Source organism: Carlito syrichta, unplaced genomic scaffold (genome assembly GCF_000164805.1).
Source record: "Carlito syrichta isolate Samal-C Ts95f unplaced genomic scaffold, Tarsius_syrichta-2.0.1 Scaffold135739, whole genome shotgun sequence".
NCBI lineage: Eukaryota > Metazoa > Chordata > Mammalia > Primates > Tarsiidae > Carlito > Carlito syrichta.
In genome coordinates this window covers 45840-67201 of record NW_007079835.1, presented here as the reverse complement: position 1 = coordinate 67201, position 21362 = coordinate 45840, and the positions used below count along the sequence as shown (strand labels likewise).

General features: G+C 51.1%; 1 protein-coding gene across 1 annotated transcript in view; it reads left to right on the top strand.

Annotated features, from left to right (window-relative positions):
* The window catches only part of PLCL2 (phospholipase C like 2), a 159491-nt gene that overhangs the window by 103359 nt on the left and 34770 nt on the right, over positions 1-21362 (top strand). The window contains exon 4 of the mRNA XM_008049553.1: positions 19068-19143. Within this exon, the coding sequence (XP_008047744.1) occupies positions 19068-19143 (76 nt within the window). The remainder of the gene's footprint in view (positions 1-19067; positions 19144-21362) is intronic.

Below are 21362 nucleotides of genomic sequence, written 5' to 3'. Positions count from 1 at the left end.
GGAAGAGAAGGAGGAGGGAATTAAGGGGAAAGGGGGGGAGGGAGGGAAGGAGGGAGGAAGAACCCGGGAAAGGCCGAGACAGCCTGCAGAGGGTGACCAGAAAGCCAAAGGCCATGGTTTCATTTGGTGACTGGCGCGGTCTGGCTGCCAAAAGCAGCTTCTCTGGAACCATCCACACCGCCGATGGGCCGATCAACAATGGTTCGGGTTCCCAAGCCAGTGGAAGGAAGGCGAGGCTGAGCAGATAAGAGTGCTGGTGGCGTGACCGGTCGTCAGGGGGAAGTTGCTGGACACCCAGAGTCATCAGGAGCGGGGAGACTGCGGACTTCCGGAAGACTCTGCTTCAAGGCACAGGCGTGGAGGTGGTTATACGACTGTGTTTCCGAATTTTCCAGCTGTATCCGTCTCCATGGAAACCACATCTTTAAAGTGTCCTTACAGCCCCCCACCTGATGCTCGGCAAGGAACAGGTGGGGAAAAGGGAGCCTTTGGGGGCCGTCAGTCCCTTGAAAGCGACATCGTCTCACGGCAGCTTTTGACTGGACAGAAACCTCCAGGGAGTTCAGTGAATCCCCAGCCGGCGTCTTCAGACGAGGGACGATGTGTGTAGGAGGGAGCCGCTGTACCATCCGCCGTCCTAACAGTCCAGTCTAAAAAGTCTGAGTAAGCCAGGAGGCAGCAGTTGGGCCTGCCCGGCCTGAGGGTATCTAGGAGGTGGGAGCCCCCCATGCAGTCCCTGGTGGCCTCAGATCTTCCCACTGCGACGCCGTGTCTTGGGTGGACTCTTTGGGCTGGAGGCCCGTGTGGCACCGTGGCTTGGGGCCGTGTGGTGACAGGATCTCCAAGCATTCATGTCTTTGTTTAGAACCTTTCCATTGCCTTTGTTTGTTTGTTTGTTTGTTTGTTTTGTTTTGAGTGGGAGTCTCACTCTGTCACCCAGACTGGAGTGCAGCGGCTGCTCCCGGCCACCGCAGCCTCGACCTGCTGGGCTCCGGCGATCCTTCCGCCTCAGCCTTCCGAGGAGCTGGAATTACAGGCGCGCCCTACCACACCCGGCTCATTTTGGTTTATAGTAGAGATGAGGTCTTTCCAAGTCGCCCAGGCGGGTCTCGAACCCGCGGGCTCAGGCAATCCACTCGCCTCAGCCTCCCAAAGGCGCGGGATTACAGGCTGAGCCACCGAGCCCGTCTTCCATTGCCTTTTAAAGGGGCGGAGAAAGATGTCCTATTTTTCAAACGTTTTGTTTCCCTGAATCCGGTAGAAAATATGTCCAGGATATACCTGAAACCCAAAGCTCGAGAAAAATTAGGGAACTTCTTTCTAAACCTGTGCTTTGTGCAAAAGAACCTGCTGCGTTTTTGATGAAACGCAGATCACTGAGGCACTGCCGTCCTGCTTCTTCCTGTGCAGAAGCAGGGGAAATCCATCCCGTGTTCCCGTCACATCCACGTTGAAGGGTGGCTTTTGCTCTTGTGTGACTTCTTCAGAGCTGACGTTGGATATTTTTTTCTTCTTTGATATTTTCCCTTTGTGTTTCTGGGTGGCTGAAAGGCACCTTCTAAGTTCTTCTCTGTCAAAGACCCTTACGGGCCATTTTTTAAAGGAATAAAAGGGACTTTATGCGTCTTTACAATCCCATACTTGCTCTGGAGATAATACACACAGTTCCTTTCGACCAGCCATGAGCCCTGGAGACTTTCAAAGCTGTGAGGAAGCATTGAGCCTCCTTACCCTAGTGGTTTCAGTGAACTTTTTGCCTCTCCTAGACTTGGAATAAGTAAACTTCTACAGTTGGAGGAGGTTGCGCTGGCTGTCTTGACACTTCTGTGGCCGCCTTGACATTTCTGTGGCCGTCATCCATTTCAGCCTGTCAACACCTTACCCTGTGAGGCAGAGTTTGAGTTCAGCCTTCATGCTCGATACGGATGAAAAAGGAAATGTAACTTTCTGGTCTCTCTTAGAGGAGCGAGGCATTCCTCCATTCTGGTTCTGTTTGGTAGCCTTGACCTACTGCATTCACGTACACACATGATCTGTTTTGGACCAAAACGGCCAGCTCTGTAGGTAAGTGCTCCGTCTCTCTGACTTTCTCTCCTGACTCCTGTTCCTCCACAAAGGGGCCACTGCTTGCCCGGGCAGGGTGTGGCTGCAGAAGTCCTCTGTGCTCCTGGCGAAGACTGTCTCCATGGCTAACGCCTGCCATCCTCCCGCCACGTCCCTGGGCCGCGGGTTGGACCTGCTGCTTTAGACTCTGCGTGATGTCTTAAGTCTGTGACTATTTTTGTGGCATCCACAGGATGGTATCATCTCTCATCCAGTTTTGTGGACTGTGATTGTCCTCTTTGTGGGGATTCTTTTCAAGCAGAAAAGCGATGATCAAAGGCACAAAGCGGCCGACTAGCTTTCGGCGTGTGGAAACGTGCAGCGTGTGCGTCTCAGACCCTGCCAGACTGGCAGAATTGAAAGGCAGTGCACACCACTCTGCACACACTCAGCCTGCCTTCATTTGTTGGGGGCCCGGGCTCCCGGGTCCGGTGGACGCTGAGCAGGGGGCCATGTCTCTCCTTCAGCTCCCCCTGCCCCGATGCTGTAGGCACAGGGGTGCTGTGCCTGCTCGAGCTGGCCACTTGGAGAGAGAAGTGGACGGGGTCCTCTCCCTCGCCGTGAGCTGGCAGAGGCCTGCGATGGCAGCCCTGGCGCTTCCCATGTGTGGGCTCCACTCCAAAACACCAAGCACACCCCAGGCCACTCCCCACGGAGGACCCAGGAAATGCACCCTGAAGGTGTCACTGCAGCAGCTGTCTCCGCGGTGGCAGTGTCTGCCCAGGTAGGGAGCTGTGAATTCCACCTGGGAGTGGAGGCAGAGCACACGCAGGTGAGAGTTTGGAGCGCAAGGAGGTTGCAGCGATCAGACGGTTGTGCTGTTCAGAATCTTCGACGTCCTCAGCCTCACTCCCTGGCTGCCGTGCAAGATTCCTTCATCGGGGATCGTGTGATCTGGTGCCACCCACACACGTGTGGTTTAAAGAGGCGTATGCGTTCTTGTTCAGAGGCGTGACAGTGTCATGAGCCCAGTGGAGCTGAGTTGGAAAGACTGAACTCACTCCAGACCCTTCTATAAAACTGTCCGTGGTGAATCATAGATGTGTGCGTGTGCACCACGGCGAGCTCTTCCGAATTTGTGGATGTGTCCTTTGTGGGCGTGCAGCACGTTTTAGAAGCTAACTCCCTGAGAAATGGAATAATTTGGATGAAATATACGGCCTAAAAATGAAGTTACTGGGGCCTGTAATCCTAGCACTTTGGGAGGCCAAGGCGAGTGCATTGACTGAACCCGTGGGTTCAAGACCAGCCTGGACAACATGGTGAGACCTCGTCTCTACAATAAATTTTATAAAAATAACCAGGCAGCCGGGCTCGGTGGCTCAGCCTGTAATCCCGCGCCTTTGGGAGGCTGAGGTGAGTGGATTGCCTGAGCCCGCGGGTTCGAGACCCGTCTGGGCAGCGAGACCTCATCGCTACAATAAATCAAAAAATCAGCTGGGCGTGGTAGCGCATGCCTGTAATTCCGGCTACTCGGAAGGCTGAGGCGGAAGGATCGCCGGAGCCCAGCAGGTCGAGGCTGCGGTGGCCGGGAGCGGCCACATACACTCCAGTCTGGGCGACCGAGTGAGACTCCAACTCAAAAAAAAAAAAAAAAATAAAAATAACCAGGCATGGTACCATGAACCTGTAGTTCTGGCTACTTGGAAGGCTGAGGCAGAAGGATTGCTGGAGCCCAGCACGTCGACGCTGGGGTGGCCATGAGTGTGCCACGGCACTCCAGCCTGGGTGACAGAGTGAGACTCCAACTCAAAAAAAAAAAAGGAAGCTATTGAAACAACCAGTGTAGATGAGAAATCACAGATTTCAGAATTGTTTGCAAGCATATGTAGTTGTTGACACCTACTTAGGCCACTTTCTGGCATCATTTCTTGGGCAAAAAGGTGTGCTAAATTCTGACCTTTTTCCCTGCTGTGATATCCCTCGTCATGACCTGGGGAGGGGCGGGAAGTAACCTGTTTCTCATGACCTTTTGAGTAATGAGGTAGTGATTTTCCTCCACAGCCAGGAGCCTTGAAGTATTTAGTTGTTATGTTGCATCTGATCTCTTGAGCATAAGAGGAGTACAGCATTGCTGGACGCCTCGTGTCTGGACTTCACATAGGTGGGCAAGCTCCCATCACCCTCGCCAGACCTCTGCGAGCTGCGTGTCTGCATGGTGATTCGCACGCGTGCACTGGCTGCTCTGATAGCAGGGACCACAGCTGCTGTCACTCGCTGGCTTGTCTCAACAGGACACGTTTTTCATTCTCTTTGCTCACCTCCCTAGATGACTGTGAAATAATTAATGCCACTCACCCCACTAAATAACCACCTTTAATGCCAGAAAGCTGATTTTACCACCAGACAAATTTATCAGGAATTAAAACAGCATTTAATAATGGGTTTAAAGCACTTCCTAACTTAATTAGGATGTCTTAAATACTGAACCCTAAGAAAGTTCCTCTCACAGTCAACTCAGTGGGTGGACAGTATGTTGTGCTAAGAGTTAAGTTTCACTCTGCAAGCCTAATTACCAATTAGCTTAAAAATACCGTGTTAAGTGGTTTAAAATATTTATTTCCCTACTGCATAATACTATTAGTCACCTCTTTGGGTCTAAATGTTTGGGATTTTTATAGAAAGATTTGATGTAAGAGAGCCATCATCTGCTTAAAAGAAATCTGTAATTCAGTATTTTCTTTGAAATCACTGTTGGTCATTCTAGTTTTCTTAATCATTGTACTCCATGGCATGAAATAATTGTAGCTTTCAAGTCACTTTTTCGCAACAACAACAACAAATCCCAATTAATTCTATATTTGTGGATAGAAATGGCTATTGACTATTTAGCTCAATGTAACTGGGACAGCACTTAATCAGTTTTTAGTTGATTCCCTAAAACGCAGTCCTATCTGTGTTGTTAAATGCTAGATTTCCCCATAGCCCCAAATTCCTTTTGCGGGCATATGTGATACCACACATTTACCTGTTTAAAATACTCACTGTGCTTGGTTTTTCACGGTCTTTTCTAAAACACACGTGTGACATAGCACACTTCACCGCCCTGTGCACTTTCACCAGAGTCACCAGCTGATTCCTGTTTGAATGAGGGCTGCAAGCTGAGAATGACTTTTCCGTTTTAATTTACTGGGAAAAGTGCACACCATTTCATGACCCATGAAAATGATATGAAAGCCAAATGCCAGTGACCATGAAGGAAGTTCTGTGGTGCACAGCTGCCTCCACGCGCTGTCCTCGATGACACGTCCTCACGCCGTGGCCGAGCTGGGTACCGAGGCTGTCACGAAGCCCAGCCTGACACCCCGAAACGTTGAGCGCCTGGCTGTTGATAGGTCCTCAAAAGAGGGTCCCCAGGGAATGCGGACACACTGATCCCCCAGCGTCTCCCTTGCCGGCTTAAAGGACGATGTTAAGGGTCTTCTGTCTTTCTTTGCAAATGTTGCATTCGGACCCTTGAGAGCATCGCCCCGGCTCCTCCCAGGGGGAGGGAGAGCGCCCCGATGCCTGTGCACCCTCTCTGGCAGGAAGCAGGAGGCCTACAGGGTGGTACTCAGTGGTCAGAACCTCAGGAAGCAGGTGGAACCCGGAAGGCGCCATGGAAATGCACGTGCACATGGATGTTTTCCAGAGCCCATGAGGCAAGCCAGCTGCGTCGGTAGCGCGAGGTGGCAGTCCACCCTTGGCTCGAGCTGTGATCAAGTCAAAGCTGTCACGAAGGCCGCCTTCCCGTGTTCAGTGATACGAATAACCGTGGCTGTGCTGCGTGGTCACGAGGCGTTAAAATGAGCCCAAGACCGGAGCTTCAGGGGCACCCCTCCTCTCAGCCAGCCGCGTCCTTCTTGTTGGGGAGCAGGGCAGGGGGAGGACGGGAATCGGGTGGAGTGAGTCACAGCTCTGCTTGCCCCTGAAACTCGTTGCCCCTCAGCCTTCCTGGGGCAGGGGGCTTCTTCTCCTGTCACGTCTGTGTAAGGCTGTCTCGAGAGTGCTGGGGCCGGGACCAGCCTGGGAGCCCCCCATCCCCAGGAGGGGGGAAGGCCCGGCAAGATGCTCACGTCCTCCGAAACCCCCTGCCTCACTGCTGCGGACGCTGTTTGTTCCGCTCATGCTCATGCAGCTTACCGCCCTCATTCATGGGCGTGAGTCTCTTGTTTGAAGTGCCCTCTCCCCTCCCCCACCACGGTCCCCTCCCCCAGGCCTGAGTCCAGGACCCCAGGGCCGCCGTCCTGCTCACCGCCCTGCCCTCCGCACTCACTGCAAAGCCTGGCATGCAGCAGGCACTCACGGTGTGTTTTCGGTGAATGAATGAGAAGTACCTGACCTCTGGGACACAGATACCCGCTCCCCTTTATACCCTATGTCTGTGTCCCCCGTGTGCCTGTGTCCTCCACGCTTGATTTGACTTGTGCACATGCTTACACACACACACACACACACACACACACACACACACAACCCTGAGGGCTGGAAGGGGGCAGAGGACAGGGTGGCCGCTCTCCCGTCTCAGTGCTGGACAGAAGCACCACATTCTCAGGCCGTGAGCGAGGTTGCCTCGATTGGCCCAGGGAGGGGAGGGTGCAGAGGAGATGGACAGCTCCAGGCGCTCACGGGGAGGGGATGGGCAGGCCTGTGTGTCCCAGCGCAGGTGTCTCTCCCTCCCTTTGCCATAGGACTCTTTGCCCTGAAATCCCCGTCTTAGAGAGGCATACGCCCCAGAAGAAAAATGCAAAACGGTGAGGCGTGCAGGAGTGGAGGAGACCGAGGTGGGGACCCTCACCACCCCCTGGCTAGGAGAGGAGAGCAGCCTGGTTCAGTGAGGCCACCCCGAAGTGGGCGCACCCCGCCCTGTGCATGGTGTGTTAGGATTTCCCAAGCGTGCCCGTCAGTCCATGGTGCATGAGCTGATCGTCAGACGCCCTGGTGTGCCGTGGCTTGAGCCCGCAGGCTGCGGGCATGGAGGAGCCTTGGGTGGGCGTGGGCTTCTGGCTGGGCCCAGCAGAGAAGTCCTTGAGGGCCAGACGCCCTCTTTCCCCCGGCTGCGGCATGCCTGCCCCTTAGCCCCTGCTGGTGAGTGAGCCCCCCCGTTGTCCATCGCCCTCCCCCCGACACCACAACTCCGACCCCTCACTGGGAGGCCTCCATCCTCATCCTTCTCTCACCCGCCACTCCCAGGACAACTCCCAGGACAGCCGAGGGTAGGCACGGCGTGTTTCTCAGGGCACGTCTGAGGAAGTGCAGTGGTGATGCACGGGCCACCCAGGCAGGGTGCGTGGGTCGTGTACACCCGGGGCCATGTGAGTATTTCTATGCAGAGACGCGGGGTGTGGCTAGAAATAGGGATGTGGGAGGAGCCTCCCTGCACCCTAGGACGTAGGTGGGTGGCTTGTGGGGGGCGTGTTGTGATGAGCCCTGGTAATGAGACAGCCCCTGCTCTGGTGCTTACTTCTGTGACCGTGGTCAGGTCCACTTCTTTATCTGTAACCTCGAAGGGTCATAAAACTACCTATGTGTAAATAGCCTAGAGCATAATAAATCTTCCATAAATAGTGGCATTATCATTGCCGTAGATTTCAAACATATGTCTTGAATCGTTATAAAGAAATGCCCAAGGTTTGGTAATTTGTAAGAAAAGAGGTTCATTGGCTCACGGTTCTGCAGACCGTTCTAGAATCAGGGTGCCGGAGTCTGCTTCTGGTGAAGCCTCAGGAAGCTTCCACGCATGGTGGAAGGCATATCAGGGCCCCCATGGCACCTGGTGAGAGAGGACTCAGGAGAGAGAGGTGGTGCCAGGCTCATTTAAACAACCAGCTTCCACCTGATAGAACTTACAGATGGAGGCCGGGTGTGGTGGCTCACACCTGTCATCCCAGCACTTTGGGAGACTGAGGCAGGAAGTCCAGGAGCTTGAGACCAGCCTGGGCAACATAGCCGGACGTGGTGATGCACATCTGTAGTCCCAGCTACTAGGGAGGCTGAGGTGGAAGGATGAGCCCGGGAAGTTGAGGCTGCTGTGAGCTGTGACTGTCATGATTGTGCCACTGCACTCCAGCCTGGGTGACACAAAGAGACCCCAATTCAGAAAACCAAACAAACGCTCACTCCTTAGCGGGAGAGTGGCAAGAAGCCACTCGTGCGGGATCCACCCCTGAGCCCCACCCACCTCCAAAACGGGGGCTCACCTGGCAACACGAGGCGTGGAGGGGACCATATCCAAGCTGTATGGAAAGCTGGAATCCTGGGGCTCCAAGTCTGAAGCCCACACGTGTGTTGACTTTGACATCATCTCACGCTCTACTCGGCTGTGCAGGAGGTGTGGTTACTCCTTCCACGAAGGCGGGTGTCAAGTTCAAAATGAAAAGCAGAAGGTGAGCTTTCCTACCGCCTTGCTGGGCGAGGCGTCTGTCTCCTCTGAACGGGGCCGGAACGCAGAACGAGTGACTGTGTGGTCGCCCTGGATGTGGACAGCACAGACACAGACTCCTGCAGACATGCGGTGCGCTCCCCTCCCCGTCTCGCCCTGTCCCTCCTGGAGAACTCCGGCCACTGCTGTGCAAGGACGTTGCTTTCCGTGACTGCGCGGACCCCCATGCCCTGCTCTCTTCACAAACATCTGCACTTGGTGATCACGGGCCTGAGAGAAGCGAAGGATCCCTTACAGGACTCTGTGATTGAATTACGTCTGTTAATTAGGAGTTTCTAAATCACCTTGATCCCTTGGAGAAAAGGCTTGCTATAACTAGGCAGGAATATAAGTGGTTCTATGCTTAATTCAAATTGTACCTTTTGAAATGTGATTAATTCCGTAGTAATAGTTTTAAACGAGCATGCCGGAACTGTAAATGGTCCTTAGTGACTTGAAAGAGGTAATGCAGCATCCAGAAGTTCCTGCTCTGCGCTGAATCTTTGGACTTGACCTGCCAAGCTTCCCTTCCCTCTTGCCGGAGCGCTTCAGGCCTGGCTTGGAGCTGGGTCTGATTCTTCCCCAAGCTTTTGGAGCCTCCACCCTCCACACAAGACATAACTACGGAACTCACCGTCTTTGGACTTCCCGGTGGGGAGAGAGTGTCCTGGCCCTCCTGACCCTCTCTCTCCGGGTGTTTACAGCGGGGAAGCCAGGTGCTGGCTGTGGACCCGTCCTCACTGGACATCCCCGGGCCCTGTCGAAAGTTCTCCCGGAGTTGCCAAGTGCCCTCTCTTGCCCACACCCCATCCTCCTCTCGTGGCCAGAGAGGATCTTTGAGCACAGGCGCGTGTAAGTTCCGTGCCATCTGGGGTGGTACGAGGATATCATGTGAGCCCCTCATTACTGCAGCTTAGAACAGCCAGGAAGCGTTTTACAGTGTTAAGAGGTTGACATGACCACAGGCCAGGAGAGGCTGGGCCTGTGTGTGTCTGTCTTCAAGGTCACTGTGGTGCAAAGCGTCCTGTGCTGTAAAGCCACATTTTTATTGTGAGAATATCTCTTGAGGCCGCTCACATGAGCATGCACAAGGGACGTGTCGCTCACCAAGTTCCCCTACCCGAAACTCCTGGTCTAGAAGATTGATCATAAAATAGCAAGGTAAGATGATTATTATCATGTAAGTGCATGTGAGCCTGCTGCATACGTGCTCTTCACTCAGGAAAGCACAGCATGAGAAATTGCTCCAGAGAGCCGTAGAAATTATTCCATAGTTTTTCTGGATAGTTTTGTAATTGCCACAGAGTTCCTTTTTAGAGTAGGGTAGGTTCTGTTTTGTTGCTCAATTTTCTTTCTCTTCCTTCTTTCCTTCCTTCCTTCCTTTCATCATATGTATAGGACCAGAAACAGTACCAGATCACATTCAAAATTATTTCTGTTTTTTGAAGTTCCATTTATTTCCTGAAATGAGATTAAATAATTTATATTCCTTAACTTAAACTTGTGGCTCACACAAAACTAAAATTCGCAACTCAGAGGTTTTCAACAGTTTGCTGACAATGCAGAGTAGGACAAACATTTCAAGTCTCTCTGTTGACTTCACCGCCAATCTTTTGCTGCCGCTGGGACGCCTGGTTTTTTTAGTTTCTCCTAAGTTGTTTTGCACAGTGGCGCTGTGCCAGCTTTGGCTTTATTTAAATATATCTGGGGCGACAAGGACGCTTCTAGTATTGCTAACCCTCAATCTAGCCGTAGAGGTGGATTCCCTTTAAGTCAAAGTTTGGTTATGACGTTGCAGTTTGTTCAGCTGTCTGCATAAAATAGGAATTTCTCATCTCAGGGAAAAGTGCTGTTTGGGTAAGATAAATCACCTGGTGCGTTCATGACCTTGACCTCCCTGAGCTGCACCTCTGTGGTCGCGTCTTTCCTTCTTTTCTTCCTCCCGACGTGCTTTTGTTGCAGTTGTTTTCCCACTTGGAGTTCTCTTCCCTTTTCCCTTGCTCCTCTCACCTCTCCCCGCAGCCTGACACATGTGTCTGACTAAGGACTTCTGGTGGCGAACCCGGAAGGGCCTCTCTGAAATCCCCACAAGTGTCTGCAACTGGGCCCTCCTGTGTCTGCTGGACACCAGAGCAGTCAGTAGAAAGTAGGAACCAAGGCGATTGCTGGGTTGTTTTGACCACATGATACCGTTTGTTTTCATGAATTTTAGGCCGAATCCAGATGTCATCCGGGTGACTGCAGGCGATATCTAGATCGCACCCTGCACGGAAAGCATATGAGCGTCTTCCCTGTGTGTGTATGGCGGTTTAGCTCGGAATCTGCACTTAAGTTTTACCTGGGAGATGCAGCCCCATCTAAATGTGTGAGTGTGTTCACAAGCTGCTGTAGAGTGAGAAGTGTTGGCCGAGGAGGCCTTTCGTGATGTGAAAATTTGACCAGAACCTGCAGATGAGATGGATGTCACTTTACAGGATTTTATCTGAGAGTTAGTGCACGAGATTGTCCCAGGGTGTAGGTGAACGTTGTGTGACAGGAGAGGCAGGAATTCATGGTGTCACCCGAGCTCTGAAGTGAGCTTTATAAAAGCCCGCATCTACTGAAAAGTCAGAGAATTGTGGCTTCCTGGGTGTGCACCCAGGGCCACTTGCGACCCATCATTCATTCCAGATTTTACACTTGGCATCTGCCACTGGCAAGAAATGATTGCTAAAATAGTAAATACAGTGTTGGAGCAGATTTATAGAGTGCTAATTGATTGAATGTGATAGAAATTGAAAGGCTTTGATGGAATGTGGTAGAAATTGAAAGTTTAACTTACACTTCAAAATAAAATTGCATAGAAGAATTCTGTAATCAAAACTTTCAGAAAGATTTTGACATACTCTCCCCTCTGCAGTCAGCTCTGCTGTTAACACCTGTTTTGAAAATGCAGACTTCCTCGAATGCAGGTGATACCTTTTGAGCATGACACATCCATTTGCCTGTGCCCAGTTTTGCCCACAAGCAACACTAAATGAGTGCAGGAAATAGTGCAAAACTATGCCTGGCGAACTGGGCCTACACACACTCTCAGGCTTCTGCCAGCTACCTGGGCTCTCAAAGTGTGTCCTGGTGTGAACTGAAGGCACACACACCCTCAGGCTTCCTCCAGCCACCTGGGCTCTTCGGGTGTGTGCCAGTGTGAACTGGAAGGAAACCCAGCTTCACGCATCTGCCCGCCACCTAGGCTTTCCAAGGGTGTCATGAGCTGTGCCCGTCACATCTTGTGTGACAACTTTTCATTGGATTTCAGATGGCTCTCCTCCCCCCATTTTCAAGTTTCCCGCAAGCTGCAGCCCTTCCAGCTCCCACCTCCACCAGCAACTCGGGTTTTTCAAGCTCGAGGGCCACATCGGACGCAGTATCCCTGTATTCTTTAACCACTGAACATAGGCGAGGCCGTGAGGCATTTATTTGCCTTCTGTCTTTTTGATGTGCCGCTGCAAAACTTTGTAGACTTGTGTTCCTAACCCACTCTCCTACAAGCCCTGGGGTTCTTCCTGCACAGTTTGGGGTAGTGGGGTGACTTTCAGTGCAGCGCCGTCGTGCTGAATTGCAGCAGGTCCTCAAATAATGCCGTCTCGTTCAATGTCGTTTCACTACAACCCTGAGGGAAAACAAGTCGCGTCCCGGCTGGGCTCAGTACATGTGGGCTCAGTACATGTGGAGTCCACACATCCTCCAGGTCTGTGTGGGTTTTTCCGGTTTCTCCAGCCTCCTGCCACATGCCAAAGCTGTGCCCGTGAGGTGGACTGGCGTGTCCACATGGTCCTGTTGCGAGTGTGCGTGAGTGTGTGCGTGGCCCCACGGTGGGACGGCGTCCTGGTCAGCCTGGCTCCCGCCTTGCGCCCTGAGCTGCCCTGAGCTGCCGGGATGGTCCTGAACTGGCCTGAGTGGCTTGGAGAATGAATGAATGAATGAACACAAATAGCTGGAAAATAAAAACTTCTCAAGCGTTTGAGAATCACCCAAATGCCTGGCGATGTTTGTTCTTTTCTGTTTTCTGGACCTGCGTGGAGGGAGGGGCGCTCCTGGCCGATTTCCCTTTGCAAAGGTCCATGCCTTGATTTAACCCCCACCCTGCAACCACCTGCACTCACAGGCTCCACAAATGGAGTCAGCCATGATCTTGTCACTTTCGTTCACCTTTCAAGGTTGAAAGTTAGGAGTGTCCTGGTTGACCGGACTCAGTGGCTCAGCCTGTCCTCACAGCACTTGGGGAAGCCGAGGCGAGTGCATTGCCTGAGCCCACGGGTTCGAGACCAACCCGGGCAACTTGGCAAGACCTTGTCTCTACAAGAAATAAAAGAATGAGCCGGGCGTGGTAGCACGCGCCTGTAGTTCCGGCCACAGTTTCTACTGTAAAGTGCTTTACAGCTGCAGGGTACACATCCGTTTCTACTTGTAAACTGTAAAGCGCTTTGCAGCTGCAGGGTGTGCACCCGTTTCTACTTGTAAACTGTAAAGCCCTTTGCAGCTGCAGGGTGTGCACCCGTTTCTACTTGTAAACTGTAAAGCCCTTTGCAGCTGCAGGGTATGTACCAGTTTCTACTTGTAAACTGTAAAGCGCTTTGCAGCTGCAGGGTGTACACCCATTTCTACTTGTAAACTGTAAAGCCCTTTGCAGCTGCAGGGTGTGCACCCATTTCTACTTGTAAACTGTAAAGCCCTTTGTAGTTGCAGGGTGTGCACCAGTTTCTACTTGCAAACTGTAAAGCCCTTTGCAGCTGCAGGGTATGCACAAGTTTCTACTTGTAAACTGTAAAGCCCTTTATAGCTGCAGGGTGTGCACCGGTTTCTACTTGTAAACTGTAAAGCGCTGTGCAGCAGCAGGGCGTGCACCAGTTTCTGCTTATAAACTGTAAAGCGCTTTACAGCTGCAGGATGTGTTACAACTTTCCTTCCCCTAACCAGCTTACCTGCCGTCATCCTTGGCCCCACCAGCCTCTGTCCCCTCTGTCCTACCCGCATCTTTTCTCCATTTCAGCCTCGCCTTCCTGGCCCCTCTGCGGCTCTCGTGTCTCTCAAGGGCAGTGGCCTCCTGCCCCTCCCCGTCCCCTCTCACGGCCCGTGGTTCTGAGCTGCCCTGTGGTCACAGCACGTCTCTGCTGAGCCGGCAAGGCTCTGGGAGGAGAGTCGAGCTGTGGTGTTGCTTTCGGGTCTCAGCCCGCCCCTGCCCTTGCTGCTTCTGCTTGCATGCCTCCCTGCATTCAGTCCCGCAGGAGGAAGCAGCCCAGGAGCCTGGCGCTCCTTCCCGTGGTTTCTGGCCCCACCCTCCCCCGTGCCTGCAGCGGGTCCCGTAGGTGGGGGCCCCCGCGTGCACCCCTCTCCGTGTGTCAACAGTTCAGCTGTGCTTGCGAGCGACTCCTGTCATCTCCTTTCAGGTTGGTCTCTGCTGCAAATTGCATAGCAGGCTTACAGTAGAAGAGAAGTTTCCTAAGGAAACCAGGACATGGTGCTTTGGAGGCAACTTGGTGTTTAGAAAGCTTTCATAGTGGCCTCGCTGGAAGGGACAATGACCACAGCTCTGAGTGACGTGGCAAGCCCCGGGCCCTGATTGGAGGTAGCCTCTGCCCTCCCTGCAGGGGTGGGATCCTGGCCTCATCAGCGCCCAGCTGGGCCACACCCCACGGCCATGGCCTGCAGTTCAGCTCCGACGTGTGGCTCTTCCCTTATGTTCAAGTTTTAGAAGCTGCGTTGTGTTTTCCAGCAATAACCTTATAATGGTGCCTCTTCCATTCACTCAACTTTGTGGCACTTTGCCCTACTGGGAAACTTTGGGGAAAGGAACATTGACCTCTGAATTTCAGTTTAGCAGTCCCGAGCCCCAGTGTTTTAGAAGCAAACCACAATTCTTCGCCTACAAAGTCATAATTATTGGAAAGCATTTAAGAGAAAGAGTATGTTGTGAGCTCAGAGAGGCGCTTCTTTCAGGAGCACAGAAAAAAAGCACAAATGCCCACGGGCTCCTGAGGGCATTTTGCACCTGCTTTCTGTCACGCTGGAGGCTGCGGTGGGCTGCCCGTCCCACCGAGACACAGAGCTTTCTAGGCGGTTTCGTCCATTTCGTGCTGCGATGACAGAATGCTACAGACTGGGTAATTTATAGATGTGGAGATTTAGTTCCTCGCAGTTCTGGAGGCTGGGGAGTTCAAGGTTGAGGTGGGGGCAGCTGGGAAGGGTCTTCTGGTTGCATTGGAGAGGCAGGCCGGCTGACACTGAGCAAAGCCTCTTCTATCAGGGCCTGAAGCTCATTCACGAGGGAGAAGCTGATGGCCTAATGACCTCGTGAAGGCCCTGCCTCTTAATACCATCCTACTGACAATGCCGAGTGTTGAAGGGAACACAGAAAATTCCAGTGAGACGGGAAGATGCTCCTGTGGACAGAAGGCACTCCTGTCTTCTGAAGACTGATCCAAGTCACGTTTGCCGTTTTGCGATCGTCCCCGGAGTCCTGAGACGCAAGTCCCGCTTCAGTCCTGTCCTCCCAAGGCCACTCTGGGCGCCTCGAGCCACCCCCGCCCCCGGGCATTTGCTGGTCCACAGAGGCCTCACGTGGATCGCCAAGTGACTTTAGCAGTCGGGGCCTTCTGGGTGGGACGGGGTAGATTCCATCTTTTTTATGAATCCATCAGCGTGACTGAGAATGAGAATCTTTCAATTATTTGCGTTTGAGAAGATGCTTACTTGTCGTGTGTCAAGTAATTACAGAATCCATGTGAAAGAACAAAGCTCTTTTGCTAGCCAGCCGTTCTCTTCTGGAACAGCTTTGGGGCTTCTCAGACTGTAACTTCACCGGAAACAGCTGCAGCAGAAACAGCCGTGGCCACACCTCGTCTGTGCGTTAAGGACGGGACAGGCCAAGAAAGGGGCTAAGAGGTGGGGATTTTCTCCCTGAAGCTGAAGTTCAAAACCAGGTAAAGGGGAAAACGCAGAAAACAGTAACACTAGAATGTCTTTCACCCAAGGAGTCAAGCTTATGGGCAAACTACTTTTATAACCATTAAGAAAATCTGTGTTCCTGAACTGAAAGGTGATTCAGTGTCTCGTCCGGAGCCTGACATGAGATCCTGATATAAAACCACAGACTTGCTTCTTCCGAAAACTGGATTTTCTGAGTCGACAAGCTAGTTTCAAACCAGGAAATGAAGGAGCAGTCCGTCAAGCTATAGCAATGTGTCAGTGTGTGATGTGTAACATAGTAATCGTCCTCCTCACAGTTCATAAACAGAGAAGTTTACCTCACCTTGACCTGGGAGTTACTTCCAAAAGCACTCTTGGGAAGGGCCTTTCTGGTTGCTTTCCAGCCAAGTAAAATATTCATTGCCATTTTTGCTTTGCCTTTCGTTGAAATCTCCTGCTTCTCGTCTGCTGTAGTCCTGTATGAAAACCTTAACTGGAGGTGATCAGACTTAAGCAATTGATTTCTGCGCTGTGGCAGGTAATAGGTCGCCATCATAAAGTTCATTCGCAACAACCGTATAAGAGCGTCTCACACTGAATAAGCCACAGAGGCATCCCTGTGGCTGGTTACTCGGGCGGCAGTGGGTTATCTGACTGCTGTGCCAAGACGCATACCATGCTCCAAGGGGCCCTACGTCCGTGCTCCAGGGGGTCTTACACCCGGGCTCCAGGGGTTCCTATGCCCGTGCTCCAGGGTGTCTTATGCCTGTGCTCCAAGGGGCTGATGAGATGCATGCTTTTGCATTAACGCAGATCACGCCTGTAAGCCATCCACCCTCCTTGGCCTCGCATTCTGTCAACATGATGTAACACGCAAGAGAAAACAGGGTCACTTGAGCAATTTTGTCATTGGCTCATCTCGGTATATTCTTCCTCACACATCTGCTTTTGTCTCATCTGAGATGCTGATTCTAGTAGCTTCACAGTAAATAGAAATGATTTCTCGTTTGTAACAATGAATTTTGAAATGGAGCCAAGTAATTCGTTTATCACTGTTCCTTTAAAAATATTTTCTCCAAGTGCTTTCTAGAAATATTATTTGAGCAAGCAATGTCGGGTCAGCGTCTGTGGCTGAGATGATGTGGCCATGCCGTGTGGTACCTTCAGGAGCTGAAGAATTCCCTTCTGCCTTCTTGCATCCTTCTGGCTGGAACGCCCTTTGCTCTTTACTTGTGCGATTGCTATGCGTGCATCAAGCCTTGCCGTGGTATCGTGGAAGAGCGAGGTTTGGGGGTCCCATGGAATACCCACCTGTTCCATCACTTCCTGACGACAGTCCCTTTGCCTAGGGTACCAGGTGACCTTGGTGAGGATGGTACCTCTCAGGCAGATCTTCCCGTGCGTGTCTGTAAAACTGACACCATAAACACCCACTTCACGTGGACAGAGAAATTGAATGTGCCAAGCACAGATCCGAGCCAGTGTGGATTATCTCCATCTCAAGTCATTCGGCCAACGCTTGCGCTGTTTTCAGACACGGCTTGTTGTAAAGTAGCAGACTCGGACAGAGACCGGTCGCCGCTAGGTCACCCGGCACCTCCACGTTGCCCCTGCTGGGTCCTCAGTGCCACGCACGTTACCTTCCGTCCTAATTGTCAGCTGGACGGAAGGAGGACGTGGCTGGCAGGGTGAGCAGCTCCTGGGCTTCGTGACCGGGTTCGTGGCCCTGCATGTGGCGTTTTCTTCTTCGTGTCCGAATGGGGGTGGGGCCACAGTTGGCCAGTTCTCTGACGCCAGGCTGTGACAGAGCCATCCTGGCTCGCCTCCTCTTGGCTCCCGTTTGGCTTGACATCAGAGCCGGAAAGGCTTCTGATGACGTCATGAGCCTTTGCAGAATGCAGGTCATGCGATGGGCCAAATGCCTCCATTTCTGTGTGTGGTGGCTTTCTGGGCTGGTCGACTGCATCACTGCCTGCTCAGTGTGTCCGCCTGCAAAATAGCATCTTTTAGTTCACAGGAGTAACTCATCTTGAACAATGAATCTGAAGAGCTGGAATTCCAAAGTGCAGGCTCTGCCCTGGGCGTGGGCTTCCTGGGGACAGGGCCATTTCTGCAGGGCCCACACCCTGGTCCCCACACAGGGCCACCTGCAGTAGATTCCTCGTTAGTAATGAAGATATGCAGTGAAGACATAAATAAATGCCTCCTTTGGCCTTCGCTTCCTATGCTTACCGTGTTTGTATGAGACCTGTGGAAGTTGATAAATGCTGTAGGACTGGCTTCAAGCATTTAGAGTGCTTTTTTTTTTTTTTGAGTTGGAGTCTCACTCTGTCACCCAGACTGGAGTGCAGTGACCGCTCCCGGCCACTGCAGCCTTGACCTGCTAGGCTCTGGCGATCCTTCCACCTCAGCCTTCCAAGTAGCTGGAACTACAGGCGGACACTACCATGCCTGGCTAATTTTTTTGATTTATTGTAGAGATGAGGTCTTGCCAAGTTGCCCAGGAGGGTCTCGAACCTGTGGGCTCAGGCAGTCCACTCACCTCGCCTCCCAAAGCGTGGGATTACAGGCTGAGCACCGAGCCTGGTTTAGAGTGCTTCTTAAGAGACATGTTGGTTGTATGTTAAAGTGAGTGTAACTGTAAAATATGATGTTCTCAGAGTTATACAAATAATTCAAACTACATATATTTAGCTACTATAAAATAATTACTGGTGAGGGTTAGTAAAAAAATGCTACAAAGAAAAAGCAGAACTGAAAGGAATGGATGGGCGTTATTTAAAATAGAATGGTCACGTCAAATAGGTACTGTTATTGTGCAAAGATTTGCACATTCAAACACAAAAATTTAGTACTTCTACTAAGACAAGTATAATTTTGCCCGCCTGGGCCATGAGAGCTGGATCTGGCTACCCCATTTTTATAGTGATGTCAGAGCCAACAGGCGTGCTTCAGAGACTGCTCTTTCTGGTGTTTTGGTGAGTAAAATGATTAATCACGTGTGCCCTGGTTCTTTCTCGTCTTTAGACTCAGGCTCTAAAAATGAGCACATGCGATTTGGAACAAGAAATCAAAATTTGAACACTTTAAAAACGGTTGATGGGGGAACATAAAAATGCTAGTTGGGGAGGTATCATTAGTGATGAATGGTATCAAATAAATGCGATTTTTTATTCTCCCTTTTAAAAACTGATTTAAAGATGAATGCATTGTGACTGAAACGGGTGAAGTGTGTAGGTGTTGAGGCTTTCTAGAAGATGAAGTTGAAGATTTTGTTACTTTGGAGAAACAAAAATATGATGTAGGATTCGAATCAGATATGCACACATATTTAGTGGTAGCTTTCACACCGAAATGAGCTCAGTTCTGTATCGGCTCAAGCTTCAAGTTCAGTGCTGTACTAGCCTCACACCACCTGGAGGTACTGCTGTCTGCTACCATCGCGTGCAGATGTGCAGCCTTCTCGCTTTTCACATCCGCAGTTGAGCCTGAGTCAGGGGAAATCCAAAGGACCAAATGGAGTCACCCCCCAGCCTGTTTGTAGGGAGGAGTCTCAAGCGCCATGCGGGAGGGTGTCTGGTGTCAGGTGCGAGCTCATGTCTGGATGTTCCCTTTACAGATGATTCAGTCCCTCAAGGCCTTGATCGAAAACGCAGATGCCGTGTATGAGAAGATCGTGCACTGTCAGAAGGCCGGTGAGTGAACGTCTGTCTCCTTTCTTTGAGATAAGTAGTAACTTCCTAAGTCTGTTGCCCCGAAACCGTTTCATCTTTTCGATAGTATATCAAGGAAATCAGATGTGAAAATTATTTTTCTATGGCTAAAGAAAGTATGCATTCAGAGGTTATCCGCCAAGGATAGGAAACTTACCTTGCAGGGAGCTTTCAGGATGCAGCCATGTTGGTCTGGAAGTGGGCTGGGAATTAGCAACTGTTAGGAGTTTTCAGGACCTTCTCTTGTACAATCAAGTTGGAGGCCCCCTGCACTGATCTCTGGCCTGGTGCCACGTGCTGCTAAACCTGCCGGTCATCCAGGACTCACCGCACCTGTCACGACACCCTGACACCTTTTAGAGCACTGGGATTTTCAAGTGCTAAACGTTAGGTAATTTAACATCCAAATGTTATCCTAAATTGTAAAATTCTACTTACCTAAGCAACTGTCTAGTTAATTTTAACCATGGTAAAACCAAAAAATTAAGTGTCCTGTGTTGTAATAAAAATAAACAAAATGGAATTCTTTTAATTTTCTGAGTGTCAGTTTAGAAGATGCTAGTACGGAGAATATTTTTGAGTCATAAATAAGAATACCAGTCCTGACTTTCTAAGGTTTTTGGGGTTGCTCTTCTTTAAAATCAAGATGCTATAACTATTACCTACCTTGAAAACAAATGCTCTCTTATCTCAGAAATGCACTTATTTAAAATAGGTTGAAGGTAAGAGCATGTGTGACAATGTTCTTTCCTAGTGTTCATTGAAAGAATATTCACATCAGTAACTAATCCACAGGCTCCAAAATCCTCACCTTGCTTGACTCATCTTTGTCAGCAAAATATTGTTAGCAAAGAGATCTTCTGCCCACTTGGCCTTCCCAGGGTCATTCTCCTGACAGTCTACAACTAAAGCAAGTTCTTCAGACACCATCTTTATCACGTCACTTCCTTACACAAAATCATCCAGTAGCATCCCAGCATCTCTTGTATCAAACCCGAGCTCCTGACTGCTAAGAGGAGCGAGGTCATTTACTAACTGGCCGCCGCCATGTTACCAGTGTTATGTGAAACGTGTTCATTAAATCACCTGTTCATTCATTTGATGAATACGTTTTGAACTCCTATGTGCATAAGGTCTTCGTAGCTCTTGCATACCAAAAATCCAGCCTTCTGGAGCCCTCAGATGGAATAGGGGATATGGAAGTGGCACAGTAAATGTCTTGAGAGCTTGTTGGAGGTTCCAACCGGGGGTGCAGCTGCTCGAGACCCTGCCCAAAGGCCGGTCCTCCTCTCCCAGGAAGGGCGTCTTCTTCGACCAAGGGAAATATGCTTGGAGAGAGACACACGTGGCACGGAAGGGGACGCCCGCCTCCCCAGCCTGATCAACCCGATGATCCAGAAGGTGACAGATGTCACAGCCAACAGTAAATACGTTGGGTACTTACAGTGTGTTTTGGGGGAGTCTCACCTTGGTTTAGGAGGCAGTGGGAAACATGGGTGTCTGAGCAAACCAGGAGAGGCACTGTGCTTTAAGGTACTGACAGCAACGACGGTGTGCAGAGTCTCCGACTGGGAGGCAGCTGGCAGTGGTTGAGGACGAAGGGCGAGGGCAGTGAGCCATCCCTCTCCGCCTCGGGCTGTCGTCCCAGCTCCACGTGTGGCCGCCTCACCAGGCTTCCACTGGCCAGCCCTCGGGCGGGACTTCTCCTTCCGTCCTCTCTGCCAGTCTGGACTTTGCTGCTTCTTCCAGGAGACCTTTCACGACGCCAGGATTTAGGTTCCCTTCGCCATTCGTCTGTTCGGACCATTTCTTTGCTTCTGCGGGTAGGGCTTCTTCAGCCACTGTGTCTTTCATGCACACACTCCATCTACAGAACAGATCAGAACCTCCTACGACACCGAGATCATCTGCTGAGTGACTCTGCATTTTACCCTCATGACATCTGTTCCAACATTCTGCCAGAGTAGTCAGTCGCTCAAATATTAATTGACTAAATGTGATTTGACTTTAACTAAGTGTTAAATTCCATTAAATGCATGTGTGGCTGTGAAGATGGTGGACTTGGTGCAATTTGAAAAAACAGTTGATCAGAGGAAAGAACTATTGCTGAATTTACCCGTTTGAGTCATAGTCAATTCTTTGCAAATTCATGGGTTTATGGCATTTGGCAGTTGTCAGCATAATGTAGCTTTCCGCTGCTC